Here is a 22,446-nt window from a genome sequence, read left to right on the forward strand (position 1 = left end):
GATCGATCGAGTTTATTAATTGGGTTTTAGGTTTAACAGATCTGAGGCTGAAATTTTAATTGAAATTGTTGATTGTGGTTGGAACACTTGTATAGCTATTCTTTATGTGTCGAAGTTCGAAAATGGCTGCTGATTTGAAACCTTCTTGGTGATTTTTTTTTTAGTTGGGTTATTGAAGTGCAAAAATATTGTTTCAAATTTGAAGAGATTTAATTTTATGTTACTGCAATTGCTTGGATATTGCGATTGAAACTGAAAATTGAACTTTAACAACTGATTTCTTGTTTTGAAGATCTGAGCTAAAATACCCCAAGAAAAAATTCACGGAAGAGTTCTTAAAAGCTTAAAAATCTGAAAAGTGGTTTTGTAAATTTATAATTGGTTTGGCCTAAGTTTTAGTAGTGATTGTTGGGATTGATATTGTGAAGCTATGACGGATAAGCATCTAAAAATTCAGATCAAACCAATCATAAATTCACAAAAAGAACAATAAAGTTTTTTTAATCAAATCATAAACTCCAATCAAAAACTATTTTTGTATTTTTTAATTTTCTGATTTCTTTTTTGAGATTAGGATTCAACAAAAAAGAACAAAGCATAAACTTTTTGTCATGTTGGATTGCTTAGGTGGATGACCATGTAAGCAAATTTAACCTAGTTAGATTGTCATGTCAGCTCAAGTGGCAAAGCTAAAGTTTTAAGGGCATATGTGGTCTAAAACATAGGCGACAAGGATAGTTTTGGTATCAAAAACAAATGAAGGGTAAAATATGAGCTATTTCAAATAGTTCAAGGGCAATTTTGGCCTTTTTCCGTTTATTTCAGATATGTGACTTATAAATCGTATTCACTATATGATTTATGTTTACTTAGTTTTTCCGACTCTAATTTGTATATTCGACAAGTGAGGCATGCTTAGTTGGTAAAAATAACTCTATCTATGACCGTTAGATCCTGAATTCGAATCACGCCGGAGTAAAAGCGTTAAAACACCGCCTAAATTGGGAGGGTTTCATTGAGAAAAAACAAATCTGTATATTCCTAATACGTGCAAGGTGCGTTGTCTTTCATATTATTTCTTTTTTCTTTCAACGTTAACGTTACACCTCTCTCTCATTTTTGTAGCTATTTCACCCTCCTCCTCTCTCTCTATTCACTATTCCACCATCAGATCTGGTACTGGGAGGAGGGTGGTATAATCACACCTCATCAGGTTCACATTTCTATTCATTTAATCCCATTCATACCTTTTTTCCTATAGATCTCCTTATTTTCATTGATTCATTCATATGTGTAATTTTTTGGTTATCTGTCATTTGTATTTCCAATTTTTGAACTTTTTTGTACCTTTGGTGATTTGAGTTGGAAAATTGAATCCAATAATGGTAATTAATAGCGCTTCAATTTGTTATTGGATTGATCAGCAATTTTTTAAAATGATGAAATAACGAATTTTGAATGGAGCAGGAAATATAGAATATGAATCGTGGCTGGATTATATGGCATTTTTATGGAATTTTGGGTTTAATGCTTATTGATTAACCTTTTTCTGGTATTTGTTTATTTATTGTTTGCATTTACTGAATCTACTTGTGAAAATGGCTGCAGTTTTGCTATGTCTTTGATATAAAATCAAATGCAACAAAATGCCACTGCATATGATTTCGTACTTGGATTGGTTGGCAAAAGAAATGAAAAAAAGGCAATGAAACAAGGATAGGGTGCAACAATTTCACTGATGATTTGTGCTATGACGTGTTATATGTAATGTGCATGTTGATTACTGGTCTTGAAGATGTCTTTATTTGGTTGTCTTCTTCGTGGAATCTATGCCTCTGTTTCACTTGTAAAGATTGGATTTTTGGAACTTGTGGGTTGAGGAAATGACTTCTAACCAGAAACTAGTTGCAAATGAATGTCATAATTCTTTTTTCTTTTCCCAGTGAAAGATGATATTCCTTTTTGAACACCTGAAAATCTGCTTAGTTGGACGACAGAGATGGTGCAGCGATATAAATGACTTTCTTCTGTCTCTGCAGAATCACTTGAAGGGTGCTCGTTTTTTATAGAGTACCTGGCCTGCTAAGTATACTCCAAAATGAAGAAGGCCTTTGGTCAAACTGTGAGAGACATGTAAGTTTAATTAGTTCTAAAACTCTTGTATAAATTCTGTAGTAATTAGCAGAATACTGTTTCTGCTTTGTCCTCCACCATTTGGCACTTCTCATTTCTCTATGTCAGAATTGAAGTACAGAAAAAACAAATAGTATTCAATTAGGTTTTTAATTTTTTTTGTCTTTCATATGTTGCTTGCTTGTGTTAGATCTTTGGCTTGATATGAAATTAGTTACTTTTCCCTCTTATTGCAGCAAGCGAGGGGTGAACAAAAAAGTTCTTAAGGTCCCCTCAATAGAACAAAAAGTAAGCGATATTCCTTGACCCTTTTGTTAGATTGATATCTGTTATTTATGTGCAACTACAAAACTAGATCTACTTCAGGAAATACAAAGAAGGGACTGCAAGTTTGTCTTGCCCATCCCCAACTAAATATTGCAGACCTTTCATTTAGGACTTGGGGTTGAGGTTTATCTCTTGAAGGCTGGAGCGCGAAACTAAAATGTGGAGCGTGTTCATTTTAGTCTTCATTGAAAAATGTTTAATATAAGAAACGACTGTCACGAATAAACTTTTGAAAATGTAAAAGACTTATGATGAATAGTGATATGTGACTATGAAATTATTGTACAGACGTTTTGAAGGGTTAAGAAAAAATGCATTCTTCTTTAATAGCCAATAATGCATTATGTTTTAACCTCAAGCCTAATGAAAACATCCGAAGGTGTTGCTAACCAGACCTATTGCCTTGATGGAAGCATCATGCCTGGATACAAGAAGTGATAGTTTCAAAACTAATCTTTTTTTGTGGTAAGTAGTTCAAACTAATTAAAAAAAAGCATGCTTCTTTGAGTTAGGTCATTATCTATATGTTGGTCCCATTTGCGAGGTGGTTTTCTTTTACTTTTGTGAGTTTGAATCTTATGAATCGTTTGTAAAGAAGGGAATAAGGAGAAGATGTGGCCTGGAAGGGGAGTATCAAATCTGTTTAAGTTCAGAAACAACTAGGTTCTGTCCATAATTTCAGTCTTTTGCACTAATAGATCCATCCATATGTAGAACATTGATGCCCTTGTTAATGACTGATTTAGAAATCAGGGTTAAATCCTAACAGAGACAAAAATTCACTTGGTGATTTCTTTCCATCTGGCTAAGCCTTGGTGGGTTAACCGGTATCTATGCTGTGGGGAGGTAGCAGGTACCGGTGGAATAGTCTATGCAAGCGACCCGTGCACCACCTTTGTCAGAGAAAGAGAAAAAGAATGACCGATGACTGTCGAACTATATTTTGCATTTCTCGCCTTTTATTTTGGTGTTATGTATTTTTTGCTGCATATGCCACAACAAACCTATTGCCTTTTCATTTGCTTGGCGCTGAATGATAGCCCACACTTTGGGTCAGAGAATTGGATAGACCAAAATCTAACATACCTGTTATCTATGCCAAGCATATCTTTTTCGACTCTGGTTTATATTGTCTAATCTTAAATGAACGGAGCTGCACAGGAAGCGTGGAAAATATGTTGATCTTCATATTACTTTCTACATGATTTTCTCATCTGTTTGCTTTTTGGCATCTTAAGGTGCTTGATGCGACTAGCAATGAGCCCTGGGGTCCTCATGGATCACTTCTTGCAGATATAGCTCAGGCTTCAAGAAACTAGTAAGCTTGTTTGTGCCAGCATCTGTATTTAATTGTGCTATTCTTTTTTGCTTTTCTCCTATTTAAGAGTTCATTGCAAAATTTTCAGTCATGAGTACCAAATGATTATGGCTGTAATTTGGAAGCGTATCAGTGATACTGGAAAGAATTGGCGGCATGTGTACAAGGTTCGTGATGCTTGACTTTGTTTTCCTCCTCCCACCCAAGGTTGCATTTAGAATGTCTCCGGAGAATTATATCTTCTGAATGTGGCATTTTTTGTGCTACCAGATCCTTCTGTATCATACATGCTTTGCTTGCTTTGTTATATGTAGTCTAATCTAATGTCCAATGGTTAATTTCAGGCTTTAACTATTTTGGATTATTTAGTAGCCAGTGGGTCTGAGCGCGTCATAGATGAAATAAGGGAACATGTATACCAGATATCTGTAAGTTTCTTCGTTGTTTTTGATTTATGAATGTGGTGACATGTTTTGCAAATTTTTAGTATCTGGAAAATCTGTTAATTGTTGTTTTCTCTGGTCATTATCACAGACATTATCCGATTTTCAATACATTGACTCTAGTGGAAGAGATCAAGGAAGCAATGTGAGAAAGAAATCTCAGAGTCTTGTCGTTCTTGTAAATGATAAGGAGAGGATCCAAGAAGTCCGCCAAAAGGCAGCTACCAATAGGGACAAGTAAGTCTACTTCAATCTGGTAGTTCGTCTACAAATTTATACTGCACTACATTCATATTTGTCCCTTGTACACAGGTGATACGTAAATATCCCTAACTATTGCTTATTCCAGAATAGACCCTTGTGGTCCGGCCCTTCCCCGAACCCCGCGCATAGCGGGAGCTTAGTGCACCGGGCTGCCCTTTATTACTTGTTCCAGAAATTTGGCAAATATTTTGCCAAACTTTTGTTCTTTTCCATTGGTAGTCCTTACAATGGCAGGGTGTCTTGAATTTTCTCATCTTCTTGGTAGATTCCGCAACACATCAGTGGGTGATATGCATCAACCTGGTTCGTATTCAAGTTCAGGAGGATATGGTGACAGATATGAAGAGGATCGTTACGGAGGCAGAGATGAAGAGAGAAATGGTTATGGAAGAGATGAGGAAAAATATGGCAGGTATGGTGACTCATACAGCCGTGATGGGGATCGCTATGGTAGAGGTTATGATGAACGCAGCCGAGATGGAAACAAGGATGATGATCATCGTGGAAGAAGTCGAAGTGTAGATGATTATAGTTATGACTCAAGAAGTAGGAGCTCTGACAGAGACAAAAATCGTGCTTATGATGATGATGATGGTCAATATTCTTCTAGGTTTGTCTTTGCGCCTTTCTGTATATCTAAGAAGGCATTATTTTTCGTGACCTAGTGTAAGTTTCAAGTTCTGATAGAAAACTGAATAAGATCTCTTCTAGCACCCTTTTTGATTCCTGCCATTATTCTGAAATTTGATTTGCAAGTTCCATCTATTCGTTAATATTCTGGCCTTCTTCACTAGTAATGCATTGCTTTAATCTTCATGACTATTACCTTTTACCAACAGAGGAAGTGGTGCAAGGGCTGAGGATCGTTCTCAAGATGGAAGGTGATACTATCAACTCTTTTTAGTTTTTTTTTTTTCTATTTTTTTTTTTTTGATAAAGTAAGATGATTCATTGATTGGCATCAAGAAAATGCAGAGGTTACAAAAGCGAACATGCGAGCTCCAACAACAACGACAAACACAGTAGTTTCCCAATCAAAAAAGACTTGCTTTTGACGCCCCGCTGTGCCGACCAGCAGCGGGATGCTACTTACGAGCTGGTCAGGGACAGGTTCCGGTCACTCTTTAGATGCCATGTGGGGTCTTGGGAGGGTAAGATGTACGCAGCCTTACCCCAACCCCTGGGGCAAAGAGAAGTTGTTTCCGATAGAGAACATGCTAGTTCCAATACAGGATATTATAATAAGTCTGGGAGCTAGCCAAAAAAGATCCAAATCTAGTGAGATCACTATTAGATCAACTCTTTTTAGTTTTTCTTAAGTTCTGTTACTAGATTGGTTTAGGTGACCCGAAAGAGGAACCACAACACATTGTACTCTCTTGGATGACTTAAACCTTATATGTATAATGTGTATATGTAGCATCAGATGATACATAAATAAACATATACAACATTAGATCAATTAGAGAATGGTTCTATCTATGACAATATTAAACATGTTCAATTTCAGTGTCACTGATATGCGGCTAGAAAGAAGGTTTTCTGAACAAAACCTTGATGCACCTCCCAGTTATGAGGAAGCTATTGGTGCATCACGAAGCCCCACACATAGTGAAAGGTAATAGTTGTGTGAGAAGATTCTTAACTCAACTCCTCTTCCTGCAAATTTGTATTGATCTTTATTTTTCTTTGTAAAAGGAATGGGGAAACACCTTCAGCATCTGCTCCTAAATCTTCTTCTCCTCATTCAATTGGGAGTCCAAACCAAGCAACCACCCCTGCTCCTGCTCCAACTGCTGCTTCATTGCCCACTCCAGCACCAGCTGCTGCTTCACCAGAGAAGAAGGATATTGAGAGTTTTGATGAATTTGATCCCCGGGCTTCTTTTTCAGGTAGTGACATACTTTAAAGATCAGCAGGCAAATTAATACTTAATGCTCAAGTATACCAGTGTAGTCAAACACTTTGGAAAGGTGTTTTCTGGTAAAGAAGGCATATTGGTTTCCTTTTGTCTTCTCTAGCTGGGACCTTAGTAATCCTTAGTTGTGTGGGTTATCCTCTGTCAATTAAAGGTGTTACTCAATCGCGTTGCATGCTTTAGGTCATTTTACTTGATTGGGGTTGATGAAGACCTCTATTCTTTGAAGTTTTATGACTTTTTAGAAACTGTTCAACATGAAAATATATTTTGCCATTTTGGAAACTACAAGTTCATATTTTACTCTATGGAATACACCTAAAATAAACAGAAAATTTTAAGCTAAATAAATATGCTGATACAGATATACTCCTTTGGTAGGTTTTAAGAACAAAAAACTTCTCCTTTTGTCTTCAAAAGCAATGATCGATTCTCAAGAGGAGAATTTTGCAATTTAAAATGACCAGTTCACCAGAAAGATAACTTCTATAATTTACTTCTTTTAAGACCCACTTCTCACTCAGACAACACTCTCTTTTCTTATTATAAGACTAAAAGGCAACTTGTGCCCCCACGTTATCCCCCTTTTATTCATTCTTATCTTAAAAAAGGTACGCAGTCACACGTAGACATCATTGTTTGGCATAGGGATCATAAAATAAGGGGCAATTCAGAGATTTAACTATATAAATTGAAGCTACTATATGGATTTTGATTTCTTCATATGTTGATTAGTGACATTTATTTGATTGATAGGTTATTTTTCATGTCACGTTGGAAAATCTGATACTTTTTATATGCTTTGTAAATGCTACCAGACTCCATCTACCCTATACTTTTACTTATTTATTGCACATCATGGCATGTGTTACTTAACTGTTCTGAGCTAATACTTATTACTGCTGTTTGAGCAGTGGCCGGAGCTCAATCGAATGGTGCCATGCCGACTACTTCCGGTGGCACTGAAGTGGATTTACTTGGGTCCTTATCTGAGCCATTTTCCTCCAATTCATTAGCCCTTGTATCAGCAACTACAACCACCTCTGACGTTAATCCTTTTGGGCCTACTAGTTCTGAACCTATGTTTGGCGGAGCATCACCTGCAGCTTCTGTCCCTAACCAGGTTGGCTTTAATTCATAGACAGGTTTACTTTGTACTTCATTTTATGGCCTCTTCATCCTAACAGTCATGTACTAATTCACCTTTACAATGTATATTACATTCCCTCCAGCGCACTTGATGTTATTTGTTTGATACCATTTGCCTGGATATTTATTGACAAATTTTAACACATTTTGGCTTTATCTGTGTGTGTGGTTGGAAGGAGGTTAGATAAGCCAAAAACACAGCAGACATGAAGAGGACTATGTAAATGGAAATTGACGATCTTAATCATATGTTGTATGCCTATATCATATTACACACCAGTATTTTAATCATCATCTGTTGTCATTTACGTAACAACTGAAGTTTGCGCTTTCCTGTAGATGTTTGAGGATCCTTTTGGTGATGGTCCGTTCAAAGCTGTACCGACCTCAGAGACAGTGCAAATTCATCCGCAGAACATTGCTCCTCCATCTTTCCTTCCTAACTCAAATCAAAGTGCTGAGGTTTTTCTGTCAGTCCCTCAGAGTGCTGAGGTCCCGAGTACAACATATGCAGCACCCAATTATGCTCAGCTGGAGCTGTCCACATCCAACCATGATATTGATATATTGGCTGATATTCTCCCGCCTTCTGCTCCTTCACATTCTGTGCATCCCTCGAATGACCATGCAATCCCAAGTGGCCAACTTGCGGCACAGACAGGTTTTCCATCTGACAGTTGGCTAGCTGCACAGCCAACAGGTCATGCTGCTTCACTAACAGGTTTTGCAGCTCAACCTGGTTTACAGTCACCGCAAACAAGTTTTCCCATCCATGGGCAACCTGTATCTCAGATTGGGTTCTCTGCTCAAACGAGCCATTCTCCATCTTTTGGTGGTTATTCGGTTCCACCTGGCCAAACACCACAGACAAGTTTTGGGCCGCAAAATGGCCCTGCATCTCTTAATGGCTTCCCATCTGCATCGGGTTCATTTCCCCACCCTGGAATTCAGGTCACTGCTGGTCACTCTATGCAGACTACTGCTAACTTTGGAGGCTACAGCACAGGATTGGGATCTACAGGTTCAGTTGGTATGCAAATGGGTCAAACTCCCACTGGATCATCTTTCTTTGCGCAGCCAGCTACAGCATCCGATATACCTTCACAAATGAATTTTCAATATTCACAAAATCAAACAAGTAATTTATCAGTACCCTCACAGTCTACTCCAGTTTCAACAGCTCTCATCAGCAGCAACCAGCCAGCCAAAGACAAATTTGAGACAAAATCTACCGTTTGGGCAGATACGCTGAGCCGTGGATTGGTCAATTTGAACATTTCTGGACGTAGGTTCTCGTGCTTTTGCCTCTCCGAAATCTGAATATCTTTTCTTTTTCTTCGTAGTTATAAAGTTGCATTTTTGTGTATGCAGCTAAGACAAATCCTTTAGCTGATATTGGAGTGGATTTTGATGCTATTAACCGCAAGGAGAAGAGGATGGAGAAACCTAGTACAGCCCCTGTGACATCAACTGTTACCATGGGCAAAGCAATGGGTTCGGGTTCTGGTATTGGTCGTGCTGGCGCAGGTGCTCTAAGGCCTTCATCAAATCCAATGGTAGGGTCTGGCATGGGCATGGGAATGGGTATGGGTGCTGGTGCTCCTGGAGCGAGTGCGGGCATGGGAGTATATGGAGTAAACCAGCCTATGGGAATGGGCATGGGAATGGGGATGAATAGACCAATGAACATGGGAATGGGCATGAACTTGGGGCAAGGAGTCCACATGCAACAGCCAACTGGATTTCCTCCTGGATCTACCATGCCAGGAGGCTACAACCCCATGATGGGCAACGGTAACTATGGCCAACAATCATTCGGTGGTGGATACCAATGAGCTTAAGCCTGTCAATTCGGAAAGTACAGAATGTTTCCTAGTGAATAGCCTGTTGAGCTCACCATCTGTTGTAGAGTCCATACTTTTGGGTTTTACATGTAGTTTTTGCGGATAAGAGGTTAGAGTTGTATCTTAATTCATTCTTTCAGCATTGTTCTATAGTTGCATTACCAATGTCCCCTATTTTGGGTCAGAGAGCGCTTGCATAGATGACTCAAACATTGTTTAGTTGTGTACAATTGAGGATCACCTATCTCAGGTGTCCTCTTTTTTTGCAATTCGATCCATATATACATGTAGATTTTTTGGAGTCATTGACTATGGAACACCAGATTGTTGAACAATAATATGATCATTCATTTTATGTATTGATTCACTGACATACATCAGTCTTTTTAAGTTCTTGTCATTTTTTGTTTTTATTCTTGAAAATTTCCTGTATTGGTTCAACCTGTTCAATCTACTACTAACTACTCTTATTACTGTAGTAATAGACTAAAGCTCCCATGAGTGTTAGTTGAGCTCCACGTTGATCTCTCAACTGTTGAGGTAGCTTCTAGGACATGATTGAAATTCAAGGGGGTTTTCCCAAAATATGCACTTTTGGCGCAACAATTTCAGTGGTATGTTGTTGTCACGACCCGGATTTCCCACCCTCAGAGTCGTGATGGCGGCTACTAATGAGAGCTAGGCAAGCCAACCCTTAACTACCTAATTCATTACCAAATTACTTCTTTTTAACAATCACAAGCAATAACATGAACACAACAGAACTTTAAATAATTAAGCGGAATATAACAATGAAATATCTGAAATCAGCGTCTATTACAACTTTTAAAACCTCAAAATGCCCAAAATCTAGTGTCACAGTATCACAGACTGTCTAAGATTACTACATACAAGGTCTGAAGAAACAACAGTACACTGTTTCTGAATAAAAGACAAAGGAAACAGGAAGTAGAGATAGAGGAAGACACCAGGGCCTGCGGACGCCTGCAGGTCTACCTTGGGTCTCCGGGTGGACTAAAAGAAGCACTCCAACTACTGTCTGAAAGCTGCTCCTGGATCTGCACACAGTGCAGAGTGTAGTATCAGCACAACCGACCACATGTGCTGGTACGTGTCTAGCCTAACCTCGGCGAAGTAGTGACGAGGCTAGGACCAGACTACCAAATAAACCTGTGCAGTTTAAATATATACAGTGGAAAAGAAAATACAGAAATAACCAGTCCATGTGAGAGGGGGAAACATGCTGTGGGGGAGATAACAGTTCTGAATAGAAAGGCATCAAGTAAGTAAAGAAGCAACATAACTCGAATATCAACACAGGAACAGAAATCAACAATTTGCACGGCATCACCCTTCGTGCTTTTACTCTCGTCCTCACCAAAGCAATTATATAACAAAAGTGTGCACGACATCACCCTTCGTGCTTTTACTCTCGTCCTCACCAACGCTATCATATAATAAAGATGTGCACGGCATCACCCTTCGTGCTTTTACTCTCTTTCCTTACCATATAATCAATAAAATCGGCACGGAATGGTACATCGTGCGGCACGACATCACCCTTCGTGCTTTGCACTCTTTCCTCACAATATCAAACAATGCACGACATCCCCCTTCGTACTTTAACACTCTTCCTCACCCAAACAACAATCATAAACAAGGGGCAAGGGAATAAATCGGATCATATAGAAATCCCGGCAAGGGAACAACAACTAAATAATTAAATCCTGGCAAGGGAACATTTTAATAACTCTTTCTCTGTCTTTCACTTTTACTTCATAACTCACTTTACCACTTGAGGCAATGCTCTAAAGGGTCCAATCATCTCATATACTTTCACAATTCGTATTATAACTTGAGCCAATGCTCCAAGATGTTCAAAGGTCACAATTCCTTCCACAAACTTTTCACAACAACAAGAAATCATCACCAAGGCATGAAAAATACAACGAAATCAAGATGTTCATGATATAAAGACTCACGGTCATGCTAGACACCAATGTATAGATACTCGTTACCATGCCTATACGTCGTACTCAACAAATACCACATAGCAATTAGGACTCAACTTTTAATCCCTCAAGCTAAGGTTAGACCAAACACTTACCTCGATGTCACGAATACAACTGAAGGTTCAATTATAGCTTTACCTCTTGATTCCACCGCCAATTCGCTCGTATCTAGTCACAAATTACTTAATTACATCAATAAATACTAAATGAATCAACCCCAATGCATAAAAATGAGTTTTCCAAAGTTTTACCCAAAAAGTCAAAAATCGCCCCCGGGCCCACATGGTCAAAACCCGAGGTTCGAACCAAAACCCGATTACCCATTCCCCCGCGAACCCAAATATATGATTTGTTTTGAAATCGGACCTCAAATCGAGGTCCAAATCCCCAATTTTTGAAAAGCCTAGGTTCTACCCAAAACACCTAATTTCCCCCATGAAAATCTTTGATTTTAAGTTGAAATTATGTTAAAAGATGTTAATGATTGAAGAAAACTAGTTAAAAATGACTTACAATTGATTTGGAGAAGAAGAAATCCTTGAAAAATCGCCTAAGTGTGTTTATGTTTGAGGGAATATGAAAAACGGGTTTTAAAATCGGTTAAATATAGAAGTTGCAGGTTGCAGGTATGAGAATTGCGAACCCCGACTTCTGATAAGCTGGGAAATGCGAACAGGGTTCGTATTTGCGAACCCTTCAGAAATCCCAAACTTTCGCATTTGCGAACCCTTCAAAAATCCCAAACTTTCGCATTTGCGACTTCGCATTTGCAAAGAGGATATCGCATTTGCGATCATAGAGGATTAAGGCAGGCATCGCATTTGCGACGGCTACTTCGCATTTGCGAAGAAGGCTGCCCAGGCCAACTCTCGCATTTGTGGTCCATGGCTCGCATTTGCGAGACTGGCTTCGCAAATGCAAAGCCTGCAGATCAGAAACACACCAGCTATTTTTCAAAGTTCAAAATGCACCCGTGGCCTATCCAAAACTCACCCGAGCCTTCGGGGCTCCAAACTAAATATACACACAACCTTAAAAATATCCTACGAACTTATTTGTGTAATAAAATTACCAAAATAACCTCAATAACAACGAATTAAACCTCAAAATCATAGAATTTTCTCAAACTTCTTTAAACATCAACTTTAGCAATTTAGGTCCGAATCACGTCAAACGACGTCTGTGTTTTTACCAAATTTTACAGGAATGTCTTAAATCATATATAAGACCTGTACCGGGCACCGGAACCAAAATACGGGCCCGATACCATCATGTTCTAATCAAATTTTATTTCAAATTTCTTTAAACAATTCCAGAAAACAATTTCCTTTAAAAATTCATTCCTCGGGCTTGGGACCTCGGAATTCGATTCCGGGCATACGCCCAAGTCCCATATTTTCCTACGGACCATCCGGGACCGTCAAATCACGGGTCCGGGTCCGTTTCCCAAAATGTTGACCGAAGTCAAATTAACTCATTTTACAGTCAAAAATTATCATTTTTCACAGATTTTCACATCCAGGCTTTCCAGCTACGCGCCCGGACTGCGCACGCAAATCGAGGTGATGCTAAAAGAGATTTTTAAGGCCTCAGAACACGGAATTTCTACGGTTGTTTTTAATAAAATACCATAAATATGCAAAATGCATTTGTGGAATGATGGAAACCGTTATTATATAGGCCATAAGTCGGATATACTAAATACAATTTGTAGATTATATGCTAGATGCGATTTATAATTTGTGTAAATATCATACATTATACAATAAATATGTGATTCTTAGTTTAGATATATATTAAATACATGAATGTATTATATGCATTTGATTTGTTCTTTTCACTAAATAGTAAAACATTTAATAAAAATGAAGTGAAAAGTAAAGAAACTAAAAATAAAAAAGAAAATCTCTCTATTTTTTTTTATTGATTTTCTTTTTCTTTCCATTTCAATTCCTTAATCTCTCTACTATTTTCTTTTTCCTTTTTCTTTCTATTCCTATCTTATACGGCCTCTACAAACTATTTTTCTTTTCTTTCCTTCTATTTTTTTTTTTCCTATAGCTGCTTTATCAATTTGTTTCATTAAATTTAACATTTTGGTAATATATTATTCAAAAACCTTTAAAAAAAAGGGGAAAATCTTTTTTTTACCACATCCAATTTAATTCTTGGGAGTTACTGTATATACAAAACCTTAAATAAAAGAATCAATAATTTTAATTGTTACACTTCTAGTTAGGTAGGAGAAAAATGCGAAAAAGTGATAAAAATAATTGGTCATTTTAGTTCTGGAAAAGTGCCACGTTACATCTCTATAAGTTAGATACAAATCGTATTCTTCATGCGAACCTATAATCTATTAGTAAAATCCAGCAAAATATAAGAACTTCTATACCATATATTTTCTATTCTCCAAAAGCAAAAAAAAATAGAAAAATGCTTGTAACACCAGAGTCACTATTGCGACACCATGATCCATATACAACACACACAAAAATAAAACAACAAAAGTGACTTGAAAATAGAAGTTAGCATACAAACCACAAAAGTAATGAAAATTCATAGAAAAGCTAGCCAAAATTAATCATGTATCATTAAAATAAAAGTTTGCCAAATTTCTTTACTATCTCTTCGAACTAGATAGAAAGATATATTTAGTATCATCATCTTCTTCTCCTTGGTTTATCCCATATACATAAACATAGTCTGATATATATAAGTGTAGATGCACAAGCATTTGCTGAAATATTTAATTTTATTCTAATTTTAACATGTAATACGAAATACTGTTAAAACGAAAAAGAACTTGAAAACTCATCAGCCATGTAGTTCAAATAAAACCAGAAACCACTTATTACCCCAATCGACCAGATGTTGGATCTCGACAACCTTTTGGGCTGAATCATAAGGATCTGGTACAAAGAGCCCGTTTGGACATACAAAATTCTTTTTTTTCAAAATTTTGTTTGAAAACAATGTTTGCTTATTAGTATCTTATCAATTTTTTCAATTTCATTTGAAAATGCATTTTCAAACTGGTTCTTACCAGTTTTTCAATTGAAAATGAGATTTTGCTAGTTTTTTATTTTATAAATTTACGCTATACTTTTAAAATTTATAAAATGGCCCCATCAGTTATTAACCTACAACTACCCACCTGTTTCTCCTCGACGTCAAATGAAGCTACTACAACGGATAATGAACCCTTATCTTGTGACGACTACCCTATTGGTACTGGGCCTGTGAATATGAATACAACTATTGTTAATAGCCGCGGAAAGCGGACCATGTTACAAAATGTGATATTGATTTTACATCTTCTGTATATTGCAGTAAAGCAGAATATGATGACAGTTAAATAATAGCATGTTTGATTGTTTATTTCATGTAGGATAACCAATTTGCGATGGTTTTGATATTTTTTACAAGTTGCGGGGTATAAATCATGTTTCATAGTTTTGAAAAAAATTTAGTGAAATTCCAAACTTTGAATTTTGTTTTGGTAATTTAAGGCGAAACGCCTACTAAATATGTAAGTCGCATACTTTGATTGCGTTTTAGAAGGCGCATTTGCTAAGTCGCATTTCGATTTTATATTTATAGCATTCTAAACAAAAACGGTACAAATTACTCGTAACTGCAATCGAGGAAAGATCTCGAGTTGCAGGGAGATAGCGCAAACAGCTGATTTTAACTGGTAATTTCTTATTTCCCTTTTTTTTTTTCGCTTGCTATTAGTCTTAAATTATACGGGTAAATTATATAAGTGGCTGCTATTGATGTTTTACAGTAGAACTCAGTGATACTAGCTGAATAAAACTGCGACATTCTTGCCCTTTTGTCAAAGTTTCTGATTTCTTTTTGTTTTTCCTTGAGGACAGATTGAAATAGAAGTACCCCTTTTGTTTGCAGAATCTGAAACCCAAAAGAAAAGGACTTGGAATGTCTTGTTTAGCCAAAAATCCATTTTTATTTAAAAAAAAAAACTTAAAGCTAGAAATAGTAGTAGATTTCTCTGTTATCAAAAAAAAAAAAAAAAAAAAAAAAAACCACCTTTTGAGTTTTAAAAAGAAAAAAGGGAAGGTAAAATACATTGCTATAGAGACATCAGGCCATCTCCAACCTTACCCCATTTCCCCATAATGAGGGCAATTTTTAGGGTAATGAAGCTCCAATCCTCTCCCATTTTTGTCCCCAAAATGGGGGATGAATAGTGTTCCCTCAAATATGGGTTACACTATTCATCTCCCCCATTAGTATTCATGCTTTGTTTATTATTATTTTATTATTTAACTTTTTTAATTTATTTCTTTATATATACCTAATTATGTTTATGTAATATCTTTATGATATTAATTTTGCATCTTAAACTTGGCGTATAATTATGATAAATTAATTTTCGTGCATTTATTATTTTTATGTAAAATTATAAGTTAATTTTATTATAAGTTATAATTGTACAAAAAATATATAATCATCTCAAAAAATGGATGGTGCAAATATAAAATATTAGATGTTGCTACATGATATAATGACTACATGTATTATAGTGCACAACACGATAACCGAGAATGAGTGTGATCTTAATGCACCAATTCAAGATGATTTGGAGGTCAACCTCCAACAGTAAAAATGGCAATAGATGAAAATCAACGATTTCAAGAATTTTTAGCTCGACATAGAAGAATTAAGGACAAAGATGTTCATTTTGCACTTCGTAATGCATTAATAGATCATTTAGGGGAGAATACTAGAGGTTGAAGTTGAATATTGATGTAGTATTTCGAATGAATCTTATCGTTATGTACTATGTATTTAATTAATCTTGTATCGCAATGATTTCACTTTTATTTGAATTATTAGTTAATCTATAATAATTGCTTACAAATTATATTATTTAAAATTTTATGGAATTGTTTTAATGGAAATTACAAATTAATGAAAATAAAAGATGAAATTTGTTTAATGGAAATTAAAAAATAAAATTGAAATGAAAGATAATAATATAATATAGAAGATAGAGAAGAATATAAAAAAGAATATTCTCTTTTGGGGGAAAAAATGGGGGAATGGTTGGAGTAAGTTGTCCCCAAAATGGGGAAATTCTCATTATGGGAACCAAAAATGGGGTAAAGGTCGGAGATGCCCTCAAGAAATAAGAAGGTACAGGTGGGGTCAATGAGAAAAGCCAAAGAAAAAAAAGGAAAAAGAAAAGCTCTTTAATTTTACTCCCTCCATTTCAATTTGTTTGGCATAGCTTGAATCGACATGGACTTTAAAAATAAAAGAATACTTTTGAAATTTGTGTTCTTAAATATGTCGTACTATAATGCTTTTGAAACTTGTGGTCCTAAACATGTTATAACAAATTTGTGGCAATAAAAGTCTCTCATTAAGGAAATATAGAGTTGTGTCATTCTTTTTGGAATAGACTAATAAGGAAATAGTTCAAACAAAGTGGACTGAATGGATTATGTGGAATGGCTCATGAAACTTGTCTAATAAGATGTGCTGCTTAGTAAATTGTCTTCTCTTCTATGTTCGATAATATGTGCTTCTTGTTGGATTGAACATCATCACCATCTAACTCCTCAACCAGGAACATTGATTCTTTTCAAGCCGAATTCCATATGAGGTTTGCGTGCTTGTAATTACTGAGAGCAGTGTTTGTCATCTTCAGTTTTATTTAACTTCTAGCAAAGGTGAGCTGCAGTATTTGTGAAACTCGTGGCTTATCTGTGCAAGGTTTTGCTTTTTAAGTCTTACATGTTGAACTTCTTCGAAAAGCAACAAACTCAAGACTGCATGCCGGCAGTTAAAACCTGAATGGACTTCTGTTAGCTCTTACCTTTGGTAGCACTTCTGAGAATCTCACAGATACTCAAGAAGAAAGTTCACCTGAGATTCTGAGAATAATGCTCGGCCAATCTTTTCTGATAATTAGCCAGGCTACGATTTTAATAGCTGCTAAAGCACTGCTGCTACAACTGCTGTCGCTTGTAGAATTAGTTTATACTGGAAAGTGAAGTTCTATATATGGGAGTAATTGCTGATAGCCCTTTCAATTTTATGTTTACTTTGTTTGTCAAATGAAAGTTTCAAAGAGAAAAAACAACATTTGGTAAAATAAAGAAGAAAAGGAGAAAATCATGAAAAAGAATGAGGTGCTTTAACTGGTTGTAATTTGGTTAACTGCTTAAAGAGCTGATTGGCTTCAGCCAGTGTATTGAGATCCATTTGAACTCAACACATGTAGGACTATTAGGTAAAGTGGATGAATCTGGGTTGGGTGACTTTCTGCTGTAATCGGTATACTCACCTATTTGTTACTATCACTCAATATTGAAAATCTATTTACTGGTCAGAAGTATAAAGTCTTACGCTAATCGTTTTGTAGGAAGGTATTGCAGCTCTGATTTTAGAAAGAGAGTAGCAGCAAGATGGCATATGAACTAGACGAGCAAAAAAGTGAGCGTCATCCTTTGATTAGCTTCTGCAGATTCCATTTTGTGTTCCATGTGATAGTGTTAGTCTAGTTTTTCTTTCTCATTTTTATAATCCCTGCTATGCATTTTCTCACACCTATATATGAAACAAAATAATGTATATAATAAGAAGCTTAAAAAGTGGTAAACAATATCCACTATTGTGAATAATGATGGAATTAAATCAAAAGGCTTTGTTCACTCAGTGATATAGTAACACCATATTTTTTTAATCTCTCTTAAGAGTTTTCAACAGATAATGATAGTAATATGTCTGACTTTCCAGTCAGTGTTGTCAAAGGCTCCTTTAATAGCTATAAAAATGACTTCCAGCCACTGTTGTTCTCCAAGTCCCCGGCTCTATGTACAAGGCTTTGTAAAAAAATTTAGATTTCACTGCTAATAGTATCCTCATCTTTCCCCGTCGGTCTCCAGATTTTCAATAAGAATTTATCTTCGAAGAGAATTCACCATTTTTCAAAGGAACTTGGTATTTTTGTTCCCCCCACCCCCCCCCCCCCCCAAAAAAAAGGCATAAGACCCGTTGCCTTAAGTTTGCGGTTGGGTGATCAAATTATGTTGAGGTCCTGCATCTGAGTCTCACCGCACTCAAATAAAATAAAAAATCCACGTGTTTGACTAAGAAAAATAATAAGATTGGCCTGTGAAAGAGCATATGGAAGACCAGTATAAATAAAAATATGTCCTCTCTTCAACAATTAAACTCTTTTATTATTTGATTCACTCAATGTAATAGCTAGTCTTCTTTAAAGAATTTATCTGGTTGGAAAAACTATTTTTTGTCATGATTCAGACCCACGCTTGATCTTGCCATTAGAATACATGTGCTTACACGCTTTTTTTTTTCCTTTTGTGTGTGTGTGTGTGTGGTAGAGAGAGATCAATTTGCATGCCTACATGATAAACCTTATCCGTTTCCAGAGGCTTCGAAGAGCCATAAATGCATTCAAGTTTTCATTCGAGATCTGCAGCTCTAACATCTGACCTTTAAACTTTTTATTAACCTTGCAGAGGTTGGGTTAGGTCTCATTGGATTTGGCATCTTTTTCACATTTCTTGCCATAATTTTATTCTTCGACAGGGGTTTGCTTGCGCTGGGTAATGTAAGTAATCTGTAGTTATGGATGTCTTAACTAGTCTTGGTTTATGAGGCTACCGACTAAATATCTTTTTTATACCTTGTCCTAGATACTTTTGTTGGCAGGTGTAGCACTTTTGCTGGGCTGGCGTTCCACATTACAACTCTTCAAAGTGAACTACAAGGTAGATATTTTTTGGATAAGTAAAAGTGCACAGAAGTAATTGAGGAATATATCCTATTCTCCTGTTAAAATTCATAGCATTTTCTGCTACATATGTTATGTTACCAATTTTCTGTATATATAAGCAATCTCGTATTTCTGTGGTGTAGTTTAATAGATCTAGCAGATTTATCCCTTCCATGTGATTGATTAGGCATACATCATGCTTGTTGCTACACCTAATCCTTAGGCATCGCTGAAAGCTTCGGTTGTTAAATTCGAACACGTCTCAGTGTGGCCTAAATATGACCCTGAAAACTAGTTGCTCTCTATCACGAGGTTATTTTTCTGTCTTGTTAGATAGATTTTTAAAATGTTCTCAGAGTTAAAGCTTTTTGATCAGTTTTGCTTTCTATCTGAAAATACTGAAGAAAGAAGATTAAGAAATCCAGGAATAGAAGGTCACGAAGGGGCAAACCATGAAGTATGGATAATTGTGTCTCCTAGATGCTCAAAATATTCAGAAAAGCATCTTTGAAGGAATGAGAAGAACACTAGAATTTTAACCCATAAAGCCTAAAATCATACCGAATAAAAGGCTATTAGGAAAACCATCCGATTCTCTGGGAAAAGATCATGAATATAAAAAATTATGAGTAATAACTTAACTCTTTTGTGAAGCAATATTAACTTCTTGTTTTAGTAAAGGAACGAGATAAAGGGTTCGATGTTCACAATTTCCCATGTGTATTGAAATTCTGGAGTTTATAAATTGCATCTTCTGCAGATATTTCTGGTACCCGCCAATGCTATTTTCAGATTCTTACATATCCAACTATTGCTCTAGTTTAGTTCGACTTATATTTCTCGAGCTATGTAGAATACTCTCTGTTCCATCTCTAATCTATGATATTGAGCTTGGTCAGGTGGCTTGGTTTCCATTTCTTGTGGTCATAACTCTAGGCTTAAGTTACTTTTTAAAGCAAACCCCTAAGCTCTTTCCAGAAAGTAGAGAGGGAAAGAAATAAAAGCCCGATGTTTAAGTGAAAAAGGGTAGAGGGCAGATCCATTATCCTCCGAGCTTTGAACCATGCACCACGCTCTCGGGGATTTCTCGGTCATAAAATAAAATGGGGAAAGTTGGGGGGGGGGGGGGGGGCTTGTGTGTGTGTGAGAGAGAGAGAGATAGTCTTCTATGTTATTACAGTCTCTTTTTCTGAATGATACTCACGCTAATGTTTCGGAAGTTGATAGGTTAGCACTTTCTGCTCTAATCCCAGACCTTCTTACCTATCTTTCGAGGGCTATTGGTTCTCTAGTCCATGCTTTCTCAACCTTTACGTTCATGCATTGCTGTTTTCTCTGTCTTCTGTCATTTCGCTGCTGAATCCAAATGCTTTATGTTCTCAACTCTTACTGTTTTAATACGAAGCAAAATGAATATAGTAATAGTCTTCAAATTGTGAGGGAGAGAGCCGGGGGGAGGGGCACTGACATGGGGTGCTTAATTATCTCGCTCAAAAACATAAATGATGGTGTCACTTATTCAGTTTCTTTCTTTGACTGAAACTAAACAAGACTTTTGTTCCAGGGCACAATATCATTTATGCTCGGGCTCTTCCTTATATTCGTTCGCTGGCCAGTTGTGGGTATCATTGTGGAAATATATGGATGCATTGTTCTCTTCGGGTGAGCACCTTTTCCTGAATATTTTCCGGACAAGTTCTCTCATTTTTCTCTTCATGTTCGTCTTTCCTTGGGTAGCATAAGAGATTTAGACGTTGATCTTTTCCCTGCAGTGGTTTCTGGCCATCCATCAAGGTTTTTCTTTTCCAGATTCCTGTATTTGGATGGATTCTGCAGTATCCTGCTCTGGTGAGTTAATACTTATTTCTGTCTCAAATTCTGGTGGCTAAATTTTGAAAGAGAATATGGCTTCTTTGGGGCAGCTCTTTCAAGTCATTTTTCCTTTAAAAAGGCATACATTTATACTGATACATGGGGTTGATGATGTTCCTTTTCTTCCTAAAAAACGAGGAAAGCGGGCATTGTCCCTTGATTGGTTGTGTTATATATTGTACTGTTGCATGCCTGAATTCAATTTTGGCTATGGTCGCATTTCTTTCTTTTATACACTACTCATTGTTTGTTTTTTTGAGGTCGTTAAAATGGAAGTTATTTTCTGGTCTTTGATGGTTGTCTGGAGTTGCAATTTGGTCCTCAATGCATTGGTTGTGCAAATCACACTCCTATAGTGTTTGTTTGTGCTCAAGGTTCCTGGTGTACTCATATTGTTTAAGTTCGCATTTGATAATTGTTATGTGAAGGGCCAAATGTTCCTTATCAAAAATGTGAAGGGCCAAATGTTGAACGGAGGGAGTAAACATGCCCAGTGTGCCACTGTTGCTTATAACAGGGCGCCGCATTTTGGTTACGATCAAATTTATCTCATAATCTACTCTCTTTGGGGAGTAGAAACATATTAAATCTATCAGTCTGATGTAATTTAGTGCCCCAACCTTCCACCAAAATCCACACTTTATTCTTCACTAAATCAGGAGATGCATCATTAGAACTCAAAAGGCAATTTTTATGTTCTAATATATAAGTAGTAATTAATCTTTGATCTGCAATAAGTGCTAATAATTGGCCATTATGGTGTGCCTTAAGGGGGAAAAAAGGTTAGATGGTTGACAGTGGCATTTATTTTACAGATATGTTTCAGTTTTTGTATCCGAAGGTATCGTGCTAGGTTCTAACATCTTGCCACCTTTGTTTTCAGCTTCTTGACCGCTTTCGAAGCTAACTGATTAGTCTGCTCCAATTATCCTGTTTGATTCCTCATCATCTTTTGATGAGTTTTTGTGCCAAGGAAGGAAGAATATACTCAGCTGGGACATATCCAAATTGTTTGTCTTGTCACTTCTGTAATGCAGCAATTTGCTGTTTAGTTGTTCTTCACTTGGTATTCACCAATGGCTGACCCAAATGTAGGATTATAGATTATGGTTATTTCACTTGCTGCCTATATTTCTGCAGAAATATAATTCTCCAGTTTTCTTATACTATCCCCTGTTTCCCCTATCATTTCTGAGGAAACTTTTTATATGTTTGATTGAGAAAAGGATTGTAGTAATTGCTCAGGGGCAAGAATTTGTTCCAAATTGAAAAGCCTTCTCTTTAATTTGACCAACTCTCAGCCAATGGCACCTTTGGAAATCACTATTAAGTACAATTTAGGTGCTAAATTAATTATATTTGTAATTTATGTTTTAGCTTTGTAAATTGAGA

The 22,446-nt window shown here is 36.5% G+C and overlaps 2 protein-coding genes across 5 annotated transcripts; both read left to right on the forward strand.

The window, feature by feature from the left end:
• The first annotated feature begins 1,043 nt into the window (after positions 1–1,043).
• On the forward strand, positions 1,044–9,771 carry LOC107793819 (clathrin interactor EPSIN 3). 3 transcript variants are annotated; one of them, XM_016616261.2, is made up of 14 exons: positions 1,053–1,213; positions 2,040–2,133; positions 2,370–2,421; positions 3,699–3,778; positions 3,867–3,945; positions 4,123–4,206; positions 4,313–4,458; positions 4,751–5,095; positions 5,325–5,366; positions 5,996–6,103; positions 6,184–6,377; positions 7,318–7,526; positions 7,892–8,837; positions 8,924–9,771. In XM_016616261.2, the coding sequence occupies exons 2-14, from the start codon at positions 2,099–2,101 to the stop codon at positions 9,385–9,387; spliced, it is 2,784 nt and encodes a 927-aa protein (XP_016471747.1). In that variant the 5' UTR covers positions 1,053–1,213; positions 2,040–2,098; the 3' UTR covers positions 9,388–9,771. The 3 variants fall into 3 exon arrangements, with proteins under 3 accessions (XP_075112941.1, XP_016471747.1, XP_075112940.1); XM_075256839.1 differs by lacking the exon at positions 1,053–1,213 and adding an exon at positions 1,367–1,385; XM_075256840.1 differs by lacking the exon at positions 2,370–2,421 and having other exon boundaries at positions 1,044–1,213.
• Positions 9,772–14,949: 5,178 nt separating this feature from the next.
• LOC107760372 (vesicle transport protein GOT1-like) lies at positions 14,950–22,339 on the forward strand. Of its 2 annotated transcripts, XM_075256842.1 has the most exons (8): positions 14,970–15,105; positions 17,008–17,110; positions 17,806–17,876; positions 18,926–19,017; positions 19,103–19,177; positions 20,747–20,844; positions 20,955–21,030; positions 21,938–22,339. In XM_075256842.1, the coding sequence occupies exons 3-8, from the start codon at positions 17,849–17,851 to the stop codon at positions 21,959–21,961; spliced, it is 393 nt and encodes a 130-aa protein (XP_075112943.1). In that variant the 5' UTR covers positions 14,970–15,105; positions 17,008–17,110; positions 17,806–17,848; the 3' UTR covers positions 21,962–22,339. The 2 variants fall into 2 exon arrangements, with proteins under 2 accessions (XP_075112942.1, XP_075112943.1); XM_075256841.1 differs by lacking the exon at positions 17,008–17,110 and having other exon boundaries at positions 14,950–15,105.
• The last annotated feature ends 107 nt before the right edge of the window (positions 22,340–22,446 follow it).

This window comes from Nicotiana tabacum, chromosome 7 (genome assembly GCF_000715075.1).
Source record: "Nicotiana tabacum cultivar K326 chromosome 7, ASM71507v2, whole genome shotgun sequence".
NCBI classification, from domain to species: Eukaryota; Viridiplantae; Streptophyta; class Magnoliopsida; order Solanales; family Solanaceae; genus Nicotiana; species Nicotiana tabacum.

What these genes read in the sequence shown, in the direction of transcription:
- LOC107793819 (XM_016616261.2), top strand. Translation starts at nt 2,099, where the DNA reads ATGAAGAAGGCCTTTGGTCAAACTGTGAGAGACAT. An exon ending in TCCCCTCAATAGAACAAAAA is followed by an intron (nt 2,422 to 3,698) that starts GTAAGCGATATT and finishes TGGCATCTTAAG; the next exon opens with GTGCTTGATGCGACTAGCAA. An exon ending in AACATGTATACCAGATATCT is followed by an intron (nt 4,207 to 4,312) that starts GTAAGTTTCTTC and finishes TCATTATCACAG; the next exon opens with ACATTATCCGATTTTCAATA.
- LOC107760372 (XM_075256841.1), top strand. Translation starts at nt 17,849, where the DNA reads ATGGCATATGAACTAGACGAGCAAAAAA. An exon ending in TGAACTAGACGAGCAAAAAA is followed by an intron (nt 17,877 to 18,925) that starts GTGAGCGTCATC and finishes TTAACCTTGCAG; the next exon opens with AGGTTGGGTTAGGTCTCATT. An exon ending in GGATGCATTGTTCTCTTCGG is followed by an intron (nt 20,845 to 20,954) that starts GTGAGCACCTTT and finishes TTTTCCCTGCAG; the next exon opens with TGGTTTCTGGCCATCCATCA.